This window comes from Dicentrarchus labrax, unplaced genomic scaffold, assembly GCF_905237075.1.
Source record: "Dicentrarchus labrax unplaced genomic scaffold, dlabrax2021, whole genome shotgun sequence".
Taxonomy (NCBI): Eukaryota; Metazoa; Chordata; class Actinopteri; family Moronidae; genus Dicentrarchus; species Dicentrarchus labrax.
In genome coordinates this window covers 25,585,300-25,601,889 of record NW_026136706.1, presented here as the reverse complement: position 1 = coordinate 25,601,889, position 16,590 = coordinate 25,585,300, and the positions used below count along the sequence as shown (strand labels likewise).

The 16,590-nt window shown below is 43.1% G+C and overlaps 1 protein-coding gene across 1 annotated transcript; it reads right to left on the bottom strand.

Moving 5' to 3' along the window:
- Positions 1–10,383: 10,383 nt before the first annotated feature.
- Positions 10,384–12,474, bottom strand: LOC127365272 (olfactory receptor 4K1-like). The gene has a single exon (XM_051403174.1). It carries the CDS (start codon positions 11,743–11,745, stop codon positions 10,786–10,788), a length of 960 nt encoding a protein of 319 aa, XP_051259134.1. The 5' UTR covers positions 11,746–12,474; the 3' UTR covers positions 10,384–10,785.
- Between the last annotated feature and the right edge of the window lie 4,116 nt (positions 12,475–16,590).

Here is a 16,590-nt window from a genome sequence, read left to right as displayed (position 1 = left end):
CCGGATATGATGTCAAGGCTCTGCGTAACCTATGCGTAACAGTCTGTTACTGATCTGACGTTACCTTTGCTGGCACCGTCGGGCCCGCGGAGCACCGTGCACTCCTCTATGCTTCCGAACGGCTTGAACATCTTTCTCACATCAGTGTCCGTCTGCTGTTTTCCCAGCATGCCAACAAACATCAAAATGCTGTCAAAAATTTCATTTATAATGGCCAACGCAGCCTCCATAATTCTCAACCGGGAAAAAGGCAGAAAAAAGGCACGGAAAACACAAAAACGACCCCAAATCACAGAGATGCCGATTCGCACGGGACTAATATTATTACATGACCTCTGTGTTTGGCGAAATATGGTAGGTATGACTGGAAAATTAGTCTCTACATTTCTAGGTTTTCCAGGAAACTGTGGGAACTCACCAATACTGTTTTCATCGAGCAGATGTCAGTTTGAATCCAGTCCAGCAAAATTGACAAGAATCTACTGTAGCCTACATGAAATGACAAACTTGACATTCCACCACCACCATCATTATCAGCTACCTGCAGGGAGTTAGCTGCTGCTTCAACAGTCTTTTCCATCGATGATACTGATCTGGGCTGTACAAATCTAATCTCCCATGACATCCCTTTGGTAGACGATACTCCAGTGAGGCAGCGCCATAGGCGCATCCCACCCTCAGAGTATGAGGTGGTGAAGGAGCACATCAATCGTCTACTCTCATCTCAAATCATTCGGGAGAGTAGCAGCCCCTATGCGTCCCCTATCGTGTTGGTACGAAAGAAAGATGGCAGCATGCGCATGTGTGTTGACTATAGGCAGCTCAATAGTAAGACCCGAAGAGATGCCTTTCCTCTGCCACGTATAGAGGAGTCGTTGGATGCATTGTCGGGTGCTTGCTGGTTCTCAACCCTGGACTTGACCAGTGGTTATAACCAGGTGCCAGTCACTGAGGCTGACCGGCCGAAGACTGCTTTTTGCACCCCTTTTGGTTTGTTCGAATGGAACAGAATGCCTTTTGGGCTCTGTAACGCGCCCAGCACTTTCCAGAGGTTAATGCAACGCATCTTTGGTGACCAGCAGTGTCAGTCCTTGCTGTTATATCTGGATGATATTGTGGTGTTTTCCTCTACTGTGGAACAGCATGTGGAGAGGCTCCAGGTGATGCTGGAAAGACTTCGGCATGAGGGCCTCAAGGCCAAGCTCAGCAAGTGCTCATTCTTTCGCAAAGAGGTGAATTATTTGGGCCATGTGATTTCGGCCGACGGTGTCTCCACAGATCCAGGCAAGATTGAAGTGGTTGCCAATTGGCCGATTCCTACTACTGCCTCAGAGCTTCGTTCCTTTCTTGGTTTTGCCAGTTACTATCGGCGCTTCGTGGAAGGATTTGCCAAACTGGCAGCTCCTCTGCATAGGGTGGTGGCCTAATGTGGTGGCACTAAGACCAACAAGAAGACTGAGCAGCGGCTGTCTAGGTGTTGGAATGATGAGTGTAACCAGAGCCTTGAAACACTGAAAGCTAAGCTCACCATGGCACCAGTGTTGGCTTATGCAGACTTTTCTCTTCCCTTCATCTTGGAAGTTGATGCAAGCTATGGTGGCTTGGGTGCAGTCCTTTCCCAGGCTCAGGCAGGCAAGGTGAGGCCTATAGCCTATGCTAGCAGGGGCCTGCGACCCACCGAGAGGAACATGGTAAACTACAGCTCCATGAAACTCGAGTTTTTGGCCCTTAAGTGGGCCATGACAGAGAAATTTCGAGAGTACTTGTTGGGTAACAAATGTGTGGTGTACACTGATAACAACCCCCTTAGTCATTTGTCTTCGGCTAAGCTGGCTGCTACTGAGCAGAGGTGGGCCGCCCAGTTAGCTTCTTTTGACTTCGAGATAAAGTACCGATCAGGGAAGAGCAACACTAATGCAGATGCTCTTTCCTGTCAGCATCCACCTGGTCCCCAGGATGTCGCTGCGATGCTTCCAGGCACTGCGATGCCCAATTCTTTGCAGCAAGCTCTGGGGTTGGGGAAGGCAGAGGCGACCCAGGCTGCCACTGCCGCCTTGCCCCAGCACACTTGTTCTGAACTCCATCTCGCTCAGCAGTCTGACCCTGTGATACGAGAACTGTTGCCTTTTTGGAGGGAGAACCAGCGTCCCAGTTGTGAGGAGCGGGCACGGCTCTCCCAGCCCACGCTGGTGTTGCTCAGGCAGTGGGATCGCCTACTGGAGAGGGACGGTGTCCTGTACCGAAGGGTGTGTCGTCCTGATGGAGCCGAAGCCATGTTTCAGTTGTTGTTGCCAAAAGCGTGGATAGATCAGGTTCTGACCCAGGTGCACCAGGAGCATGGTCACCAGGGGGTGGAGCGAACATTGGCGCTCCTTCGGTCCCGATGCTACTGGCCTGGTATGTCTTCCGAGGTGGCTCAATGGTGTCAGAGATGTGAGCGGTGTCAAGTGGCCAAAGATGTGCATCCAAAAGCACATAGCTTTATGGGGCATCTTTTGGCTTCCAGCCCTAATGAAATCCTTGCCATCGATTACACGACTCTAGAACCAGCCCAGAATGGTTTAGAGAATGTTTTGGTGCTTACAGATGTTTTTAGTAAGTACACTGTGGCTATCCCTACTCGGGATCAGCGTGCTGCTACTGTGGCCAGGGTTTTGGTGTCGGAGTGGTTTTATAAGTTTGGCGTCCCTGCTCGTTTGCATTCTGACCAGGGCAGTAACTTTGAAAGCACCCTCATTCAGCAGTTGTGTGACCTGTATGGGATTGTAAAATCACGCACTACCCCATACCATCCGGAAGGAAATGGTCAGTGCGAGCGTTTTAACCGGACGCTCCACAACTTGCTGCGTACCTTGCCAGTGTCCCGGAAAAGGGATTGGCATGTGTGTCTGCCTCAGGTGTTGTATTGTTATAACACAACCCCCCCACCAGTCAACCGGAGAGTCACCCTTTTTCCTGATGTTCGGGCAGGAACCCAGACTGCCCATTGATTTCTTGTTGGGTCGAGTTGAGAGTCCCGTCGGTGGCTCTATCCATGAGTGGGTTCAAGGGCACCAAGCCCGTTTGCATGTAGCATTTGAAGGAGCACGAGAGCGCTTGAAACATGCTGCTGATCGGCGGAAGCGAGTTCACGATCAGCATGTCAGAGATTTGCCATTGCAGGAAGGGCAGCTTGTGTATTTGCGTGACTTAAGTGCTAGGGGGCCCCAGAAGATCCGGGATCGGTGGAGTTCTGTGAAGTATCGTGTGTTGAGAATGCCTAAAGAAGGCGGCGCGGTGTATACTATTGTGCCAATGGACAACGAGACCAAAGTCAGACAGGTCCACCGCACTATGCTGAAGGCTGTTGTAATGGTGGACTCACCTGGTCATGCCACTTCTCATAACTCGACCTCTGGCGAGGAATCACCCCCAGCAGAGGAGCCTTCATTTGAGTATGATTTGTTGATCTTAGACCAACCATCTTATGTGGCCACTTCTGCCATGCCCTCCACCAGATCCGCTGTGTCTCAAGTGCCTGCAGCAGCGTCCGGAGCATTAACATCTCTAGTCCTTCCCTCTGTCACTTGTCCTGATTCCAGTAACATGGGCCCACGCCGGACCACACGTCAAACGGCTGGTCAGCATTCAAATGTGCATCATTTCCCACGGTCTGCTGGAGATGCTTGTGCCGTTAATCCTCCTGCTTCTGTGTCCAACTCAGTCTCTGCCTTGTTTAGACCTTGGAGTTAGCTTGTTTCTAGCTTTGTTGATCGTCGGGACGACGATCCAAGGAGGCGGGGTAGAATGTAGCAGCATAGACATAGGGCTGTCATGCGGCAGTTAATTGCACCTGCTGACCATTAGGGCGGCAGTATATAAGTACGGCCCTCCTTCTCGCGCACTCACTAACGCATCATTTCCGGGTCAGGTGTTTGCCTGTGCAGAGCAGCGACCGAGTGCCCCGTGCTTTGTGCTCCATGCTCCGTTTAGACCCTGGTTCTCTGGCGGTGGTAGATGTCCGCTGCCGTGTGGGTCTCTCTCTCCCTCCCTCTCCCTGTGCAGGTTTGACTTTGAATACAGGGAAGGCTCGTCAGCTGGCCGAAATCTACAGGTGGTGCTGGTGACGTGGGTGGTGGTGTCCCTCCTTCTTGTGTGCTGTGCTTCCTTGGATTTGGTGATACCACAGTGTGTGACTGCCACGTGTGTCTGGGTGAACCCTTTTTCTTTAATTTAATTTTGTTGAGTCCCCTTCCCCTTCACCTGCTCTTTCCCCACCAGTAGGCCTCAGCCCCTGGTTAGGCTCCCTTTTTCATTTATTGGGATGAATGCTATTTTTTATAATGATATATATATTTATTAAATAAAGTATTTTTGTAAACTGGGAACCACGTGTCTTGCCTGTCGAGTGGAACGAACCTGTGTTTTTGGTCAGTGTAAAATAATTCCTTGGGTGCAATTCCCAAGGTGGCGTTGTCGTGCAACCTAAGATTCCCATTGAGAGCTCCGCATTCTCTCGCTACCCCCCGCCACACTATCATTGCCACCTGTTCAGCTAGCAGAGCTAACAGCAGGATGTCACACATGGAGGGTTGAGTTGGTGAAACCACAAGATTCTTCCTCTGCTTTCTGGATTTTTTTTTTTTTTTACACTTAAAACAGAAATCCAGCAGACAGGATGCTTTTAAAACTCCCGCTGCTGAGCCTGTTCAGGTCCAATCAACTCGAGTGGCTGGTGGGGGCCCTACTAAGCGGGTACTTAGGTGGTGGAATCAGTGACAATACAAACAGGCCACAGTCCACCCACTGGTGCGGTTTGCTGCATCCCGTCAAGAAGCCCTCTCTGCTGCAGAAAACAGATTGGTCTGAGTCTGATGTTCTTTTGGGCACAAGACACACAAACACAAACTTTATTCAAAATATTCAACTTGTTACGGTGCCCTGGGTTGGTTCTAATGTTTTTCTCTTCCTTTTAAGGCAGCAGGTACTTGAGGGGCGGACCAAATCGACGTAGCCGGAAGCACCTGGGCCCAGTCTCTCTCTCTCTCTCTCTCTCTATCTTGCTTTCATCTATGGTGCTTGGTTTCGTTGTGTCTCGACATCCAACATTTACCTTTCACTATACATCACACTCATGCGTACACACACTTTCATTACTGATGCTACTGACAAACATACCATTTTCCACGTGCCATTTCTGGTTGCGTTTATGTTGATATGTTTAAATAAATTACTTATAATTTGCCTTTCATCTGCATCTCCTTGTTTTTTGTCAAGGCTCCAGAGCTGGATTGTGACAAAATTGGGGGCTCACCGTCTGTTCGAAGGTCCGTTTAGCGCTAAAGGGTAGGTTGTTTTGCTGTGGTTTAATTGTTAGGTCGTTGTTTGTTCTCCCGTACATTTAGGCCTACTGGTTTGGGCTTTGCGCCTTGCAGCACGGTCCAAATTTGTGAATGGTGTGGTCGTCTTTTAATCAATTAATGGTTATGAAAGTTTATAATTATCAAAAGATAATAGAAAATGACTTTAATTAATCTTAAAGATCCTCAAGGCACCACCCTTAAATAAGGGAAACGATGGCCAATAATTGATTGATCAGTCTCATAAAAATACACTAAACTATTAATTCAGAAATTGGATTAATGATTAAATTAATAACTACTACCAAAATCATTATCAATAGTTACAGTGGAAGGCTTTGGAGTTCTGCATAGAAAAGGTTGGAATCACCCACTCTTGCAGGCCAGCATTTATAAACACAAACATTTATTAATGAGATAATAAACGTAAACAGTGGAAAATACACAATGTGCAATTTAACTTAAAGGAACTAAGTTAGAGGAAAAAGGTGTGTGTGTGTGTGTGTGTGTGTGTGTGTGTGTGTGTGTGCGCACATGGGGGGTTGCGTGCCAGAAAAGGTGTGTGTCCTTTGTCTTCTGACCAGATGTTTCAGAGTATGAAACATGTGTTGGTGAGAGAGTATGGAGGAACGGGAGGGTTTGAGTGCCCTCTCCTTGTGTGTGCTGAGGTTTAGGCTTATTAGGTTAATATGTGCGTGTGTGATCTTAGATTAATGGTGTCGTTAAAAGGGAGTTAGTTGCATGCAAAGACATGTCTGTGTGAAGCATAACATTAAACTAACATCACCTTAGCACTGTGTGACGGGGGTGTGAAGTCCCGATTTAGTTTGAGTTCTACTATGGAGCACTCTATCAATCAGTAAGCCAGTTTTAAATCGGGGCTTCACACCCCCGTCACAAGTGGCGTTGTCATTTGTCTGGCCATTTTCAGCCGCAGCTGTCCTCTGGGGCAAGTAATGGAGGCATGGGTGGAGGAGGTTGCGATTAAGGGAGCGCTCAGGCCCCTCCTTGCCCTCGGGCCTTATGCGGTATACAGGGCGCTCTGGATGCGGCCAACTGACCACCACGTATGGCTACTCCTCCCACCTGTCACTGAGTTGCCCCCCTGTCACCTTCTCTGGTCCAGAACCGGGCCCCTCGTTCAGTCCGGTCATACAGCCTTTTATTCTTGTCAGATGCTTTCCTCTAAGCATAGTGTAACTGTTCGTGATGCCTACTCACCCAGTCCATAGTACCACTGTCAGATGTAGTGGGTCCACCAGTTCCACCCAACATATCCACAGGGGTCCTCAGGTGTCGGCCGAACATAAGGAAGGCTAGGGCATATCCTGTGGAGCCATGAACAGTGTTATTATATGCTTGAACTAGTCCCGGTAAGTACTCCACCCATCTACTTTGTTTTTCAGCTTCCATGGTGCATAGGAGGTTCAGGAGAGTCTGGCTGAACCTCTCACAGGCCCCATTCCCCATTGGATTATAGGGAGTGCTCCAACTTTTGCGACACCAATAGATTTGACACAGTTCTTTAATCAATCTGGATTCAAAGTTAGGGCCTTGGTCTCAGTGGAGCACTTCAGGACACCCAAACAGCTGGATAAAATGGGTCCACAAAGCCTGGGCTGTTGTTTGGTCTGAAGTGGGTACTGCCCATGCAAACTTGGAGAACATATCTGTCATGACTAGTATATTTTGGTACCTGTCTGTAGGACGGCCTAGAGTCAGGCAATCAACCACCAATATGTGCATTGGTGCTTTGGGTATGATGTGGACTAAAGGAGCTTTACCTTGTGGTCTTGCTTTGTACAATACACAGCGTGGGCAGGCTTGAATCCCAGCACGTATAGTCTCCTCCATCTGGGCCCAGTAAAAATACAACAATGTGTGGAAGGACAATGTCCTCTCCAGCCCTGGATGTCCTGCCTGTTGGTGGTAAGCCTCCCATAGTGATTTAGCTTGGGCACCAGGGGAACAATCTGTTGCAGAGTCTCAAGCGTCTGTGAATCTTTTACATTTCTGCATACAACACCCTATCCTAACTCTAATGTCTTCCAGTTGCTCAATAGTCAGTGACTGTCTCTCTGCAGCATTAGGCAACTCACCTTGTTCCAGGCATTCTTTCACCTTACAAAGAGCAGGGTCCTCAGCTTGCACTGTCCTCCATCATTCTGAGTCCCAACCCCAGGCAAGACCTGTAGGAAAGGTGGGCCTTCCACCACGCTCACTACCTGCTCCGCCTCTGGCCTCTTTCCCATTTGACCAGAGCCTGTGGAAACACAGGAAGCCTAGAGAGAACATCAGCATTGGCATTGTCTTTTCCAGGGCGATATTTGATAGTGTAATCAAAGTTGGCCAATTGTGAAACCCATCTTCGTTCCACAGCACCTAACGAAGGTGAAGGTGCACCAGTGGGTTGTTATCTGTCACTACTGTAACTTTCGGCCCCCACAGATAGTCTTTGAACTTCTCTACTATGGCCCACTTCATAGTGAGAAACTCCAGTTTGAACGAACTGTAGTTGGCATCATTATGTTCAGGTGGATAAAGGCTCCTGCTGGCATATGCAATGACCCGTTCCAGGCCATCTTGCTCCTGAGCCAGGACAGCACCAAGCCCACAATTACGGGCATCAGCCTAAATAATAAATTGCAAGGTGTAATCAGCATACGCTAAAATGGGAGCTTGAAAAAGCTCTTGCTTAAGCTGCTGGAAAGACACTTCACATTGCTCAGTCCACTGAATTGAGGGTGAGCGTCGCCCTCTGCTGCAACCTGTACCAGCTAAGAGTTTGTTAAGGGGTTTAGCAATCTTAGCAAAGTTCTGCCTATAATACCCCACAAAACCAAGGAATGCACAAACTTGTCTTACAGTGCTGGTGGTCGTAATGTTACGACTTTATTCTTGTAGACCTAATATTATGACTTTATTCTAGTAATATTATGACTTTATTCTCGTAATTCTAATGAAGGAAGTCATCTCTCAGTTTTGAAACAGATCTCTGAGCAGAATTTCATAATTTCAACACCTAGCAGTGGAAAGAAAAGTCAAATTTGCTATGTAACCTGCTTAAGCCATATTATGCACACACCTCTGGTCCATCTTCCTATACGCAGCCAGATGTTGGTCAGGGGCATGCGGCTTGTGTTTGTTTGGTGACACCCCTAGCCGCACCCACTTAATTGAGCATGATGTTGGAGACGCTAAGCCAATTAAGCAAAGGTTGTATGACGTAAATGCGAATAACTGAAGTACTTGAATGCAGAGGTGAATTATATCGTATTTCAGAGCCCTGTTCTTCCAGCTGGTCCTCACTATGTTTATGCTAGTTCCAAAATCTGATGTGCCACGTTTCTGCACTGATTTTCATAAGTGAATAATGTCACTAAACCTGAATCGTGTCCCCTACCCAGAATGAAGGACTGCATAGATCGGGTAGGCTCAGCAAAGTTCGTCAGCAAGTTCGATCTGCTAAAAGGATATTGGCAGGTTCCCTTGTCCCTGTGAGTGAGTGGGATAGCTGCGTTTACACACCAACTGGTTTTTACGCCTATACAGTGATGATCTTTGGGCTTTGCAAGCATTTGAGCAGGTAAACTGCACATGGATGCCAGCAATGCTTGTGTTTATGTTGATATGTTGAAACAAATTGCTTATAGTTTGAAATTCATCTTTTGTCACGGCTCCAGAGCCAGGTCATGACAATATAAACAGCAAAAATGCAGGTTTTTTTTATATATGACAAACATACAGGAACATGAAAATACATACATGAAAGGAAATTAAATGATTTACAGAATTAAAAACATATAGTCATTAACAAACAGACAATAAATATTAATGTCCAGGCATTTTCTTTTTTTTTTTTCCAAAATCAAAACATGAAATGTCCCCACAAATCTTTAGTGTTGTGTTACTGGAATGCATTTTTGGTTTTCTATTCCTCCATTTGCTATATGTCTAGTGAATATGATACTTACCCATAAGAATGCCAGCCTTTGTAAATGTAGAGAACCTTGGACCTGAAGCCCCCATCCCACCCCTGCTCACTCCACTACAGGGAACATAATATTAATAAGTATGTTTTCATTACTTTATAATAATAATAAAAATTGTTGTGTTTTTGTTGCCACAGGTAACCTTCCATGGTATCCACCATGTTGAGTTGTCATGTTTCTACAGTAGCCCTAAAGGAACAAACCAAACACTGTTTTTTGCGGGTTTTGTCTCCACCGAATGTCTTATTTGCACTTGGAAGGGGAGGGTGAGGCAAGGGAGATGCGATCTGCAACTACACCACTAGATGGCACTAAATCCTACACACTGGACCTTTAAACTGCTTAATCTGTTAATTAGCCCTAGCTTTGCTATGTGTCATCCCCTTTCTTGTCTATCTTCAACTGTCGCTATCCATTAAAGGCAATAAATATATATTTATATATATCAAATCAAGCAAAGATGTGGCTAAAAAAGGGGAAATGATTTGTGGAAAATGTTTTTAGCTGTTATTTCCTAGTATTTAATGTAACAATTTATAATTGAGAGCAAAGACAATTAATGAATTCATAAAATTGTCCTCTAGGATGCACTGTAGAGCAGCTGCAGCAGCTTTGCTCAGTTCATAAACACACAGGAACCATATCCATTATCGTTGACTGTACTGTGCATGTTGTGTTATTTGTAATAGTTTGTACTGTGATTTACAATGATGTGTTTTAATCAACCTGTGAAGCCAAAGGCAAATTGCCACATTTGTGGACAATAAAGATTAATATATATTAATATTACAAATTCCTTGTATGTCAATAAAGCTTCTTCTGATTTTGACATTCGTCCTTCATGCCACTATGCTGGACCCTACACTGTATAATCCATTGATTTTAAGTTGACTATATATCATTACAAAAGTGTAAGCCCCAAAATTAATTGGCTACCATTTTGATAATTGTAAATGTTTTTTGTATTTTTTATCATACGTCAGCTGTTTTGACAGTTATTATAATAATTTCCTTTAGTGGAAGATTTAGTGGTAAAATCTGTACAAAGAAGATGCATTAAAGGTAGTCTTACTTTATTCAGATAAATAATACATTTTAAGTCTGGAGAAATGCTGCGTATAAGTGTAATGTACTTACTAGTTTTACAATAAATAAAGTTTACAATAAATACTCGAGTTACTTGTACTTTTTAATACTTAAATTGTTGGAGGTAAAAATCTAAACAGTTTAAGGCAATCGGTTTCCTCAAACAATTTGAGTTGAACTAACTCCTCCAGTTATACATTGTATAGATCTTTAATCTCATTTCTAGCCTCTTACAGGGTCGACAACCCCAGAAGATTTCAGTTTTGTAATATAGTGACATTTTATTGTCAATAGAACAGATGTTCAAAATCTAAACTGTATTGTATGTCTACATGTAAACACATAACACTAGTAATAAAATGTAGAATTTAAACTCTCATGAAAATGTAGAGTTGTAATGTCTTTAATGTCAACACATTTTTACAAGCATGTCTAATTTTTGACAGTTTAAGACCATACATGAGTGGATTCTGAAGAGGCTGGATGATCACTACATACATAGACAAGAAAACACACAGTGGGTACGGAACAGAGAACATGTCAAATCTCTGAGTGATCAAACTATAAAAACAGGCAAAGACGAAGCTGATGAGTGAAATAAAATGTGGAGTGCAGGTATCAAAAGCCTTCATTTTGGTCTCTTTGGAAGCTTTTGAACACACTGCCAAAATTTTGACATAAGTGAATGCAATATAACTGACAGGAGCAGCAACAGTGAAAATGAGGCCAAACACAAAATCGTGAATAAGTGACACTGTTCTGTCTGATGAACAGGAAAGTTCAACTACAAGGTGATGTGCGCAAAAAACTTTGTTGATAACAGTCCCACAACGCTTTAAATTAATAGTGAATGACAGTAAAACTCCAACCTCTATGAAAGAAACTGTCCAAATAACAAGAATGACCTTTTGTACTATTCTTTTGGTTACTATGACATTGTAATGTAAAGGCTTGCAAATGCATATATATCTGTCATATGCCATTATTGTTAACGTTCCAAATTCAATAGCTACATATGTATGAATGTTAAATATTTGAATGAAGCAGTTATAGGCAGATATTTCATGAGTCTCTGACAAGATTTGTACCATCAAGCAAGGCAGCATAGACGTGCTGCCATATATTTCATTAACAAACAAATTACACAGGAATAGATACATGGGCTCGTGCAGATTTCTGTCCATATAAATAATGACAATAAGTATTGTGTTGGAAAAAATAACGGATATGTAAAACAGCATTGCCAGAGTGAAATACAAGTACTTTAACTGTCCCATGTTACCATACATACCCAACACAAATGACAAAATCTGTGTTAAGTTTTCCATGATTCTAGTAATAACACACAAACATATATTTGTTAATTTGTCTTTTGAGGATGTGTGATTGCAAAAGAGCGAAGAAATGTTAAAGTCCAAGTGTTTCAAAAGTAAGTGGAGACAATGACTACGACTAAATAATTAAAACAATTATTTGTTATAGAATATCTGCAACCCTACACAGGATAAGCAGCTTAAACAACAGATGAATCAATGGTCATAGAATTTAGTTATAGAAAAGTGTGGTTCTTTTACTAATAAACATGATATTTTTAGTAGATAATTATCCTATACCAAAACATGTCCAGAGATTCTGTAATTCAGAACACCCATTAAAAAAGAGCTAAGAATGAATGTGATGTTGTGATGTGTAATTGTTATTTTGTATACGCGATTTTGCCATATCAGACAGATTCCAGTCATCTCACAGATTCAGTTCTCCGTCTGACAGATGGGCAATCGAAAGAAAACTCAAGACTGCTATAACCTCTCCTCCCTACTGGGACAAACAAAAGAAGTTTCATAACCTTTATACTGATGTTCTGGAAGTAACACAAACATGACAAGCAGAACATGACCAATCAAAACTGAGATACAGTTCCTTGTAGAATGCAGTCATGTTTGGGTGTAGAAAGTACTGTTCTGAAAGTAAAAAGTAAAGTCTTAAGCCATGACTCTGACTTTTTTTTTTTTTTACAGTGAACACAAGTTCAAGTCCTAAACTCTGAGTCCTTAATAAATCATTAGGCACTCTTCACTACATAAATGCCGATTAACGTTTTTGGTTAATGTTATAACAAAAATGTTAATAACCTCATTGTAATAAGGAATTGGGGCTTCCTCCTGGAGCCAGGCCTGTGAAGGGTCTGGAGGCGAGGCCTGTATTTATGGAGCCACCAGTATGTGAGGCCACCATCGACAAGGATAGGCATAAGGGTTTGGTGCAATATCAGTTGTGTTGCAAAGACTCGCAGGTATCAGCTCTCTTTCACACTCACTGTTGTTGATCTTTGCTGTACATGCAGAAAAATACCAAGATGTTGCATAGAGGCTTTGGGTGACGATTGTTTTTTGATACTGTTCTTGGCTACGAAGTTGATGCTGCGTTTGTTTTATGTATTATGTTATGTTAGTGTTGTTAGTTGTGTATTGTCTCAAGTATTTTTTTTCTGCTACTCTTGTGCAAAATACACAAGTGTGTGAAAAATAATACACAAGTAAAAAAAACACAGAGGTTGAAAGAAAAAAATTAATTCTAAGAATTAGAATAGGAATGAGAAACAGATGCAATTTCTTGTCGGGGTCATACTGGGGAACACACTCATATTACCAGTGGCACTGGTGAAGACCATTGACATGTATCTATAATGGACAGAGCTTCTGTGTCTGTGAAGTGAAGCCAACATGGAAGTCTCTTAAACCTGCATTCTATGTAATGGCCAGCAGGGGGAAGTCCATGGGCTGAAATAACATACCGATACTATGCAGCTCAGTAAACAGTTTCCTAATGGGTTTATGGTCTTAATCACTAGTTTCAAGTCTTCTTCCATACAGCATGATGTTCATTTAGTAAATTACGGTCCAATTTAGAGTAAAATAGATGATAAAGCAGGGTATGCTTTAGGGCGTGGCTACCTTGTGATTGACAGGTCATTCTCGAAACTCAGATCAAACTGTCAAACTAGGGGCGCCCGGTTAGCTCAGTGGGTAGAGCTGGCGACCCACGTACTGAGGCTGAGTCCTCGCTGCAGCGGCCCAGGGTTCGAATCTGACCTGCGGCCCTTTGCTGCGTGTCATCCCCTCTTTCTACCCCCTTCCTGTCTATCGTCGGCTGTCCCTATCAAATAAAGGCAATAAGGCTATAATACAAGATTGTGTCTCACCATGCGAGCCGCCATTGTTTCTTGCTATGAATAAGTCGAAAATGCACAGTCAATGAGAGCAGCTCAACTCGCAGTATGTCACCTCCACTGGCTCTGACAAACTGGAATGGGGACGACCATAACACCAAACTCAAGGCTTCAAGATGGTACTCCATAAACCAATGGGTGATGCCATGATAGGTTCACACTTGGTGAAGACACAGACATGTTGGTACAGCAGTGTTAAAATGAATGATTTGGGATCCATTGGGGTCTCCCTGTGGAGGTAGCAGCCACCAAAAAGCAATAAACTACAGTATATCACATGTCTGTAACAATGCCTTTCTGTCTATGAGGTGTGTGTGTCATTATGGACTGTGTAACCTTGGCTGGAGGAACAACTGAACAACATTTTAATGTCTTATTTCCGTTTCTTTTTGCGTGTGTGTTCACTGCAGCCACAGCAACCCAAACACAAAGTGCCAACTCTGGAAAACCTAGCAACAGGAATTGAACATACACACATACACACACACACACACACACACACACACACACACACAGAGGGAAGTCTTTGTGAGGGACACAGCAGGTACGTCCAATGTTTTCTCTTTTATGTTTAATTCTGCTTTAACATGATACTAATCAAGCTGCAACGATAAACTGATAAACTACCAACACACAAAATCTAAATCTCCTTTACTTACTAAACTTTTTGCAGACAATACTTTCTCAGGTATATTTTCAGGGCTCTAATCCTTTACCTCCTCAATGATGGCTATTACAATGTTGGTGATTGAGGAAATTAAGTTTATGTGTTCACTCGTTCAGTCTGAATGAAGACTACCTAAACAGAAAGCTTGATGATTCATGACTTTTACTGGAAGTTTGCTGTCTTCTGTGATTTATATCCATTTGTTGCATTAAAGGCAATATTGTCCCTGTTATAGTGTAGTAAGGCAGATGGGCTACAAACATTCTGAGGTAATGAACTGCTCTCTGCAATTACTTTACATATTAGCACTGGTGCTTTCCTTTTTTTAATCTTAAACTTTTTTTGCACCCAGTACCTCAGTAAAGGTTATTTTTTACCGACATTGTATGTATGACATTTGGAAATGTCTGATTTGATGACTTAAGTGGGACAATATCTTTGGTTGCCATTCCTGGAAAATTGATAATGGTTATCTGCTGTTTTCTATTTCTACTATATGTATAACAACATACACTGTAAAGATTACATAACATGTGAATAAGATATAAAATGTCTTAAATCTATTGAAGTCATTTATTCATTTATTTTTTGCTTAAAATACAGGAGGTAAACAGCATGGTCGAAGAAATAGTTACTTATGAGCACCAAAGTAATTGAATTAAAGCTGCAGTAGGTGATTTTAAAAAATAAATTCAAAAATCACCTGAAAGATAGTTCATTGTTGAATCTCATTCCCAGGTCGTAAAATAGTGACACTTAGAAGGAAACTCAACAAACAACTATCTTCAAGCCACCAACCCAAAACGTCTTTCTATCTTTCTCGGCTCTGATTGGTTGTTTTCGTTCAGGCTCGGTGGATTCTTGCAAATACCATTAGGAGAACTAGAACGAGCCAGAGGAACCTCATTTTTTCTCAGATTATTTGTCTTACATATTACGATCAGGAGAATGTCAAAGTTTTAGTAAATATGACAAAAAGTTATTTTTATAAAAGTTTCTTACTGCAGCTAAACATGAACCACAAAATCATCTGTAGTTTTAGTGAGTGAGGTACAAGTGACTTAGATAGAATGACAATATGTAGGTCCTTCCACAATTGAAGGACTAGAACATTTACCACAGATCTTAAAAAATAATGAACACCTAGATACAGTGGGTACGGAAAGTATTCAGACCCCTTTAAATTTTTCACTCTTTGTTTCATTGCAGCCATTTGCTAAAATCAAAAAAGTTCGTTTTATTTCTCATTAATGTACACTCAGCACCCCATCTTGACAGAAAAAAACAGAAATTTAGAAATTTTTGCAAATTTATTAAAAAAGAAAGACTGAAATATCACATGGTCATAAGTATTCAGACCCTTTGCTGTGACACTCATATTTAACTCACATGCTGTCCATTTCTTCTGATCCTCCTTGAGATGGTTCTGCTCCTTCATTGGAGTCTAGCTGTGTTTAATTAAACTGATTGGACTTGATTAGGAAAGGCACACACCTATCTATATAAGACCTTACAGCTCACAGTGCATGTCAGAGCAAATGAGAATCATGAGGTCGAAGGAACTGCCCAAGGAGCTCAGAGACATAATTGTGGCAAGGCACAGATCTGGCCAAGGTTACAAAAGAATTTCTGCAGCACTCAAGGTTCCTAAGAGCACATTGGCCTCCATAATCCTTAAATGGAAGAAGTTTGGGACGACCAGAACTCTTCCTAGACCTGGCCGTCCAGCCAAACTGAGCAATCGTGGGAGAAGAGCCTTGGTGAGAGAGGTAAAGAAGAACCCAAAGATCACTGTGGCTGAGCTCCAGAGATGCAGTAGGGAGATGGGAGAAAGTTCCACAAAGTCAGCTATCACTGCAGCCCTGCACCAGTCGGGGCTTTATGGCAGAGTGGCCCGACGGAAGCCTCTCCTCAGTGCAAGACATATGAAAGCCCGCATAGAGTTTGCCAAAAAACACATGAAGGACTCCCAGACTATGAGAAATAAGATTCTCTGGTCTGATGAGACCAAGATTAAACTTTTTGGCGTTAATTCTAAGCAGTATGTGTGGAGAAAACCAGGCACTGCTCATCACCTGCCCAATACAATCCCAACAGTGAAACATGGTGGTGGCAGCACCAGGCTATGGGGATGTTTTTCAGCTGCAGGGACAGGACGACTGGTTGCAATTGAAGGAAAGATGAATGCGGCCAAGTACAGAGATTTCCTGGAAGAAAACCTCTTCCAGAGTGCTCAGGACCTCAGACTGGGCCGAAGGTTCACCTTCCAACAAGACA

Coding starts and splice junctions, on each gene's coding strand:
- LOC127365272 (XM_051403174.1), bottom strand. CDS start 11,745: ATGGAAAACTTAACACAGATTTTGTCATTTGTGTTGGGTATGTATGGT.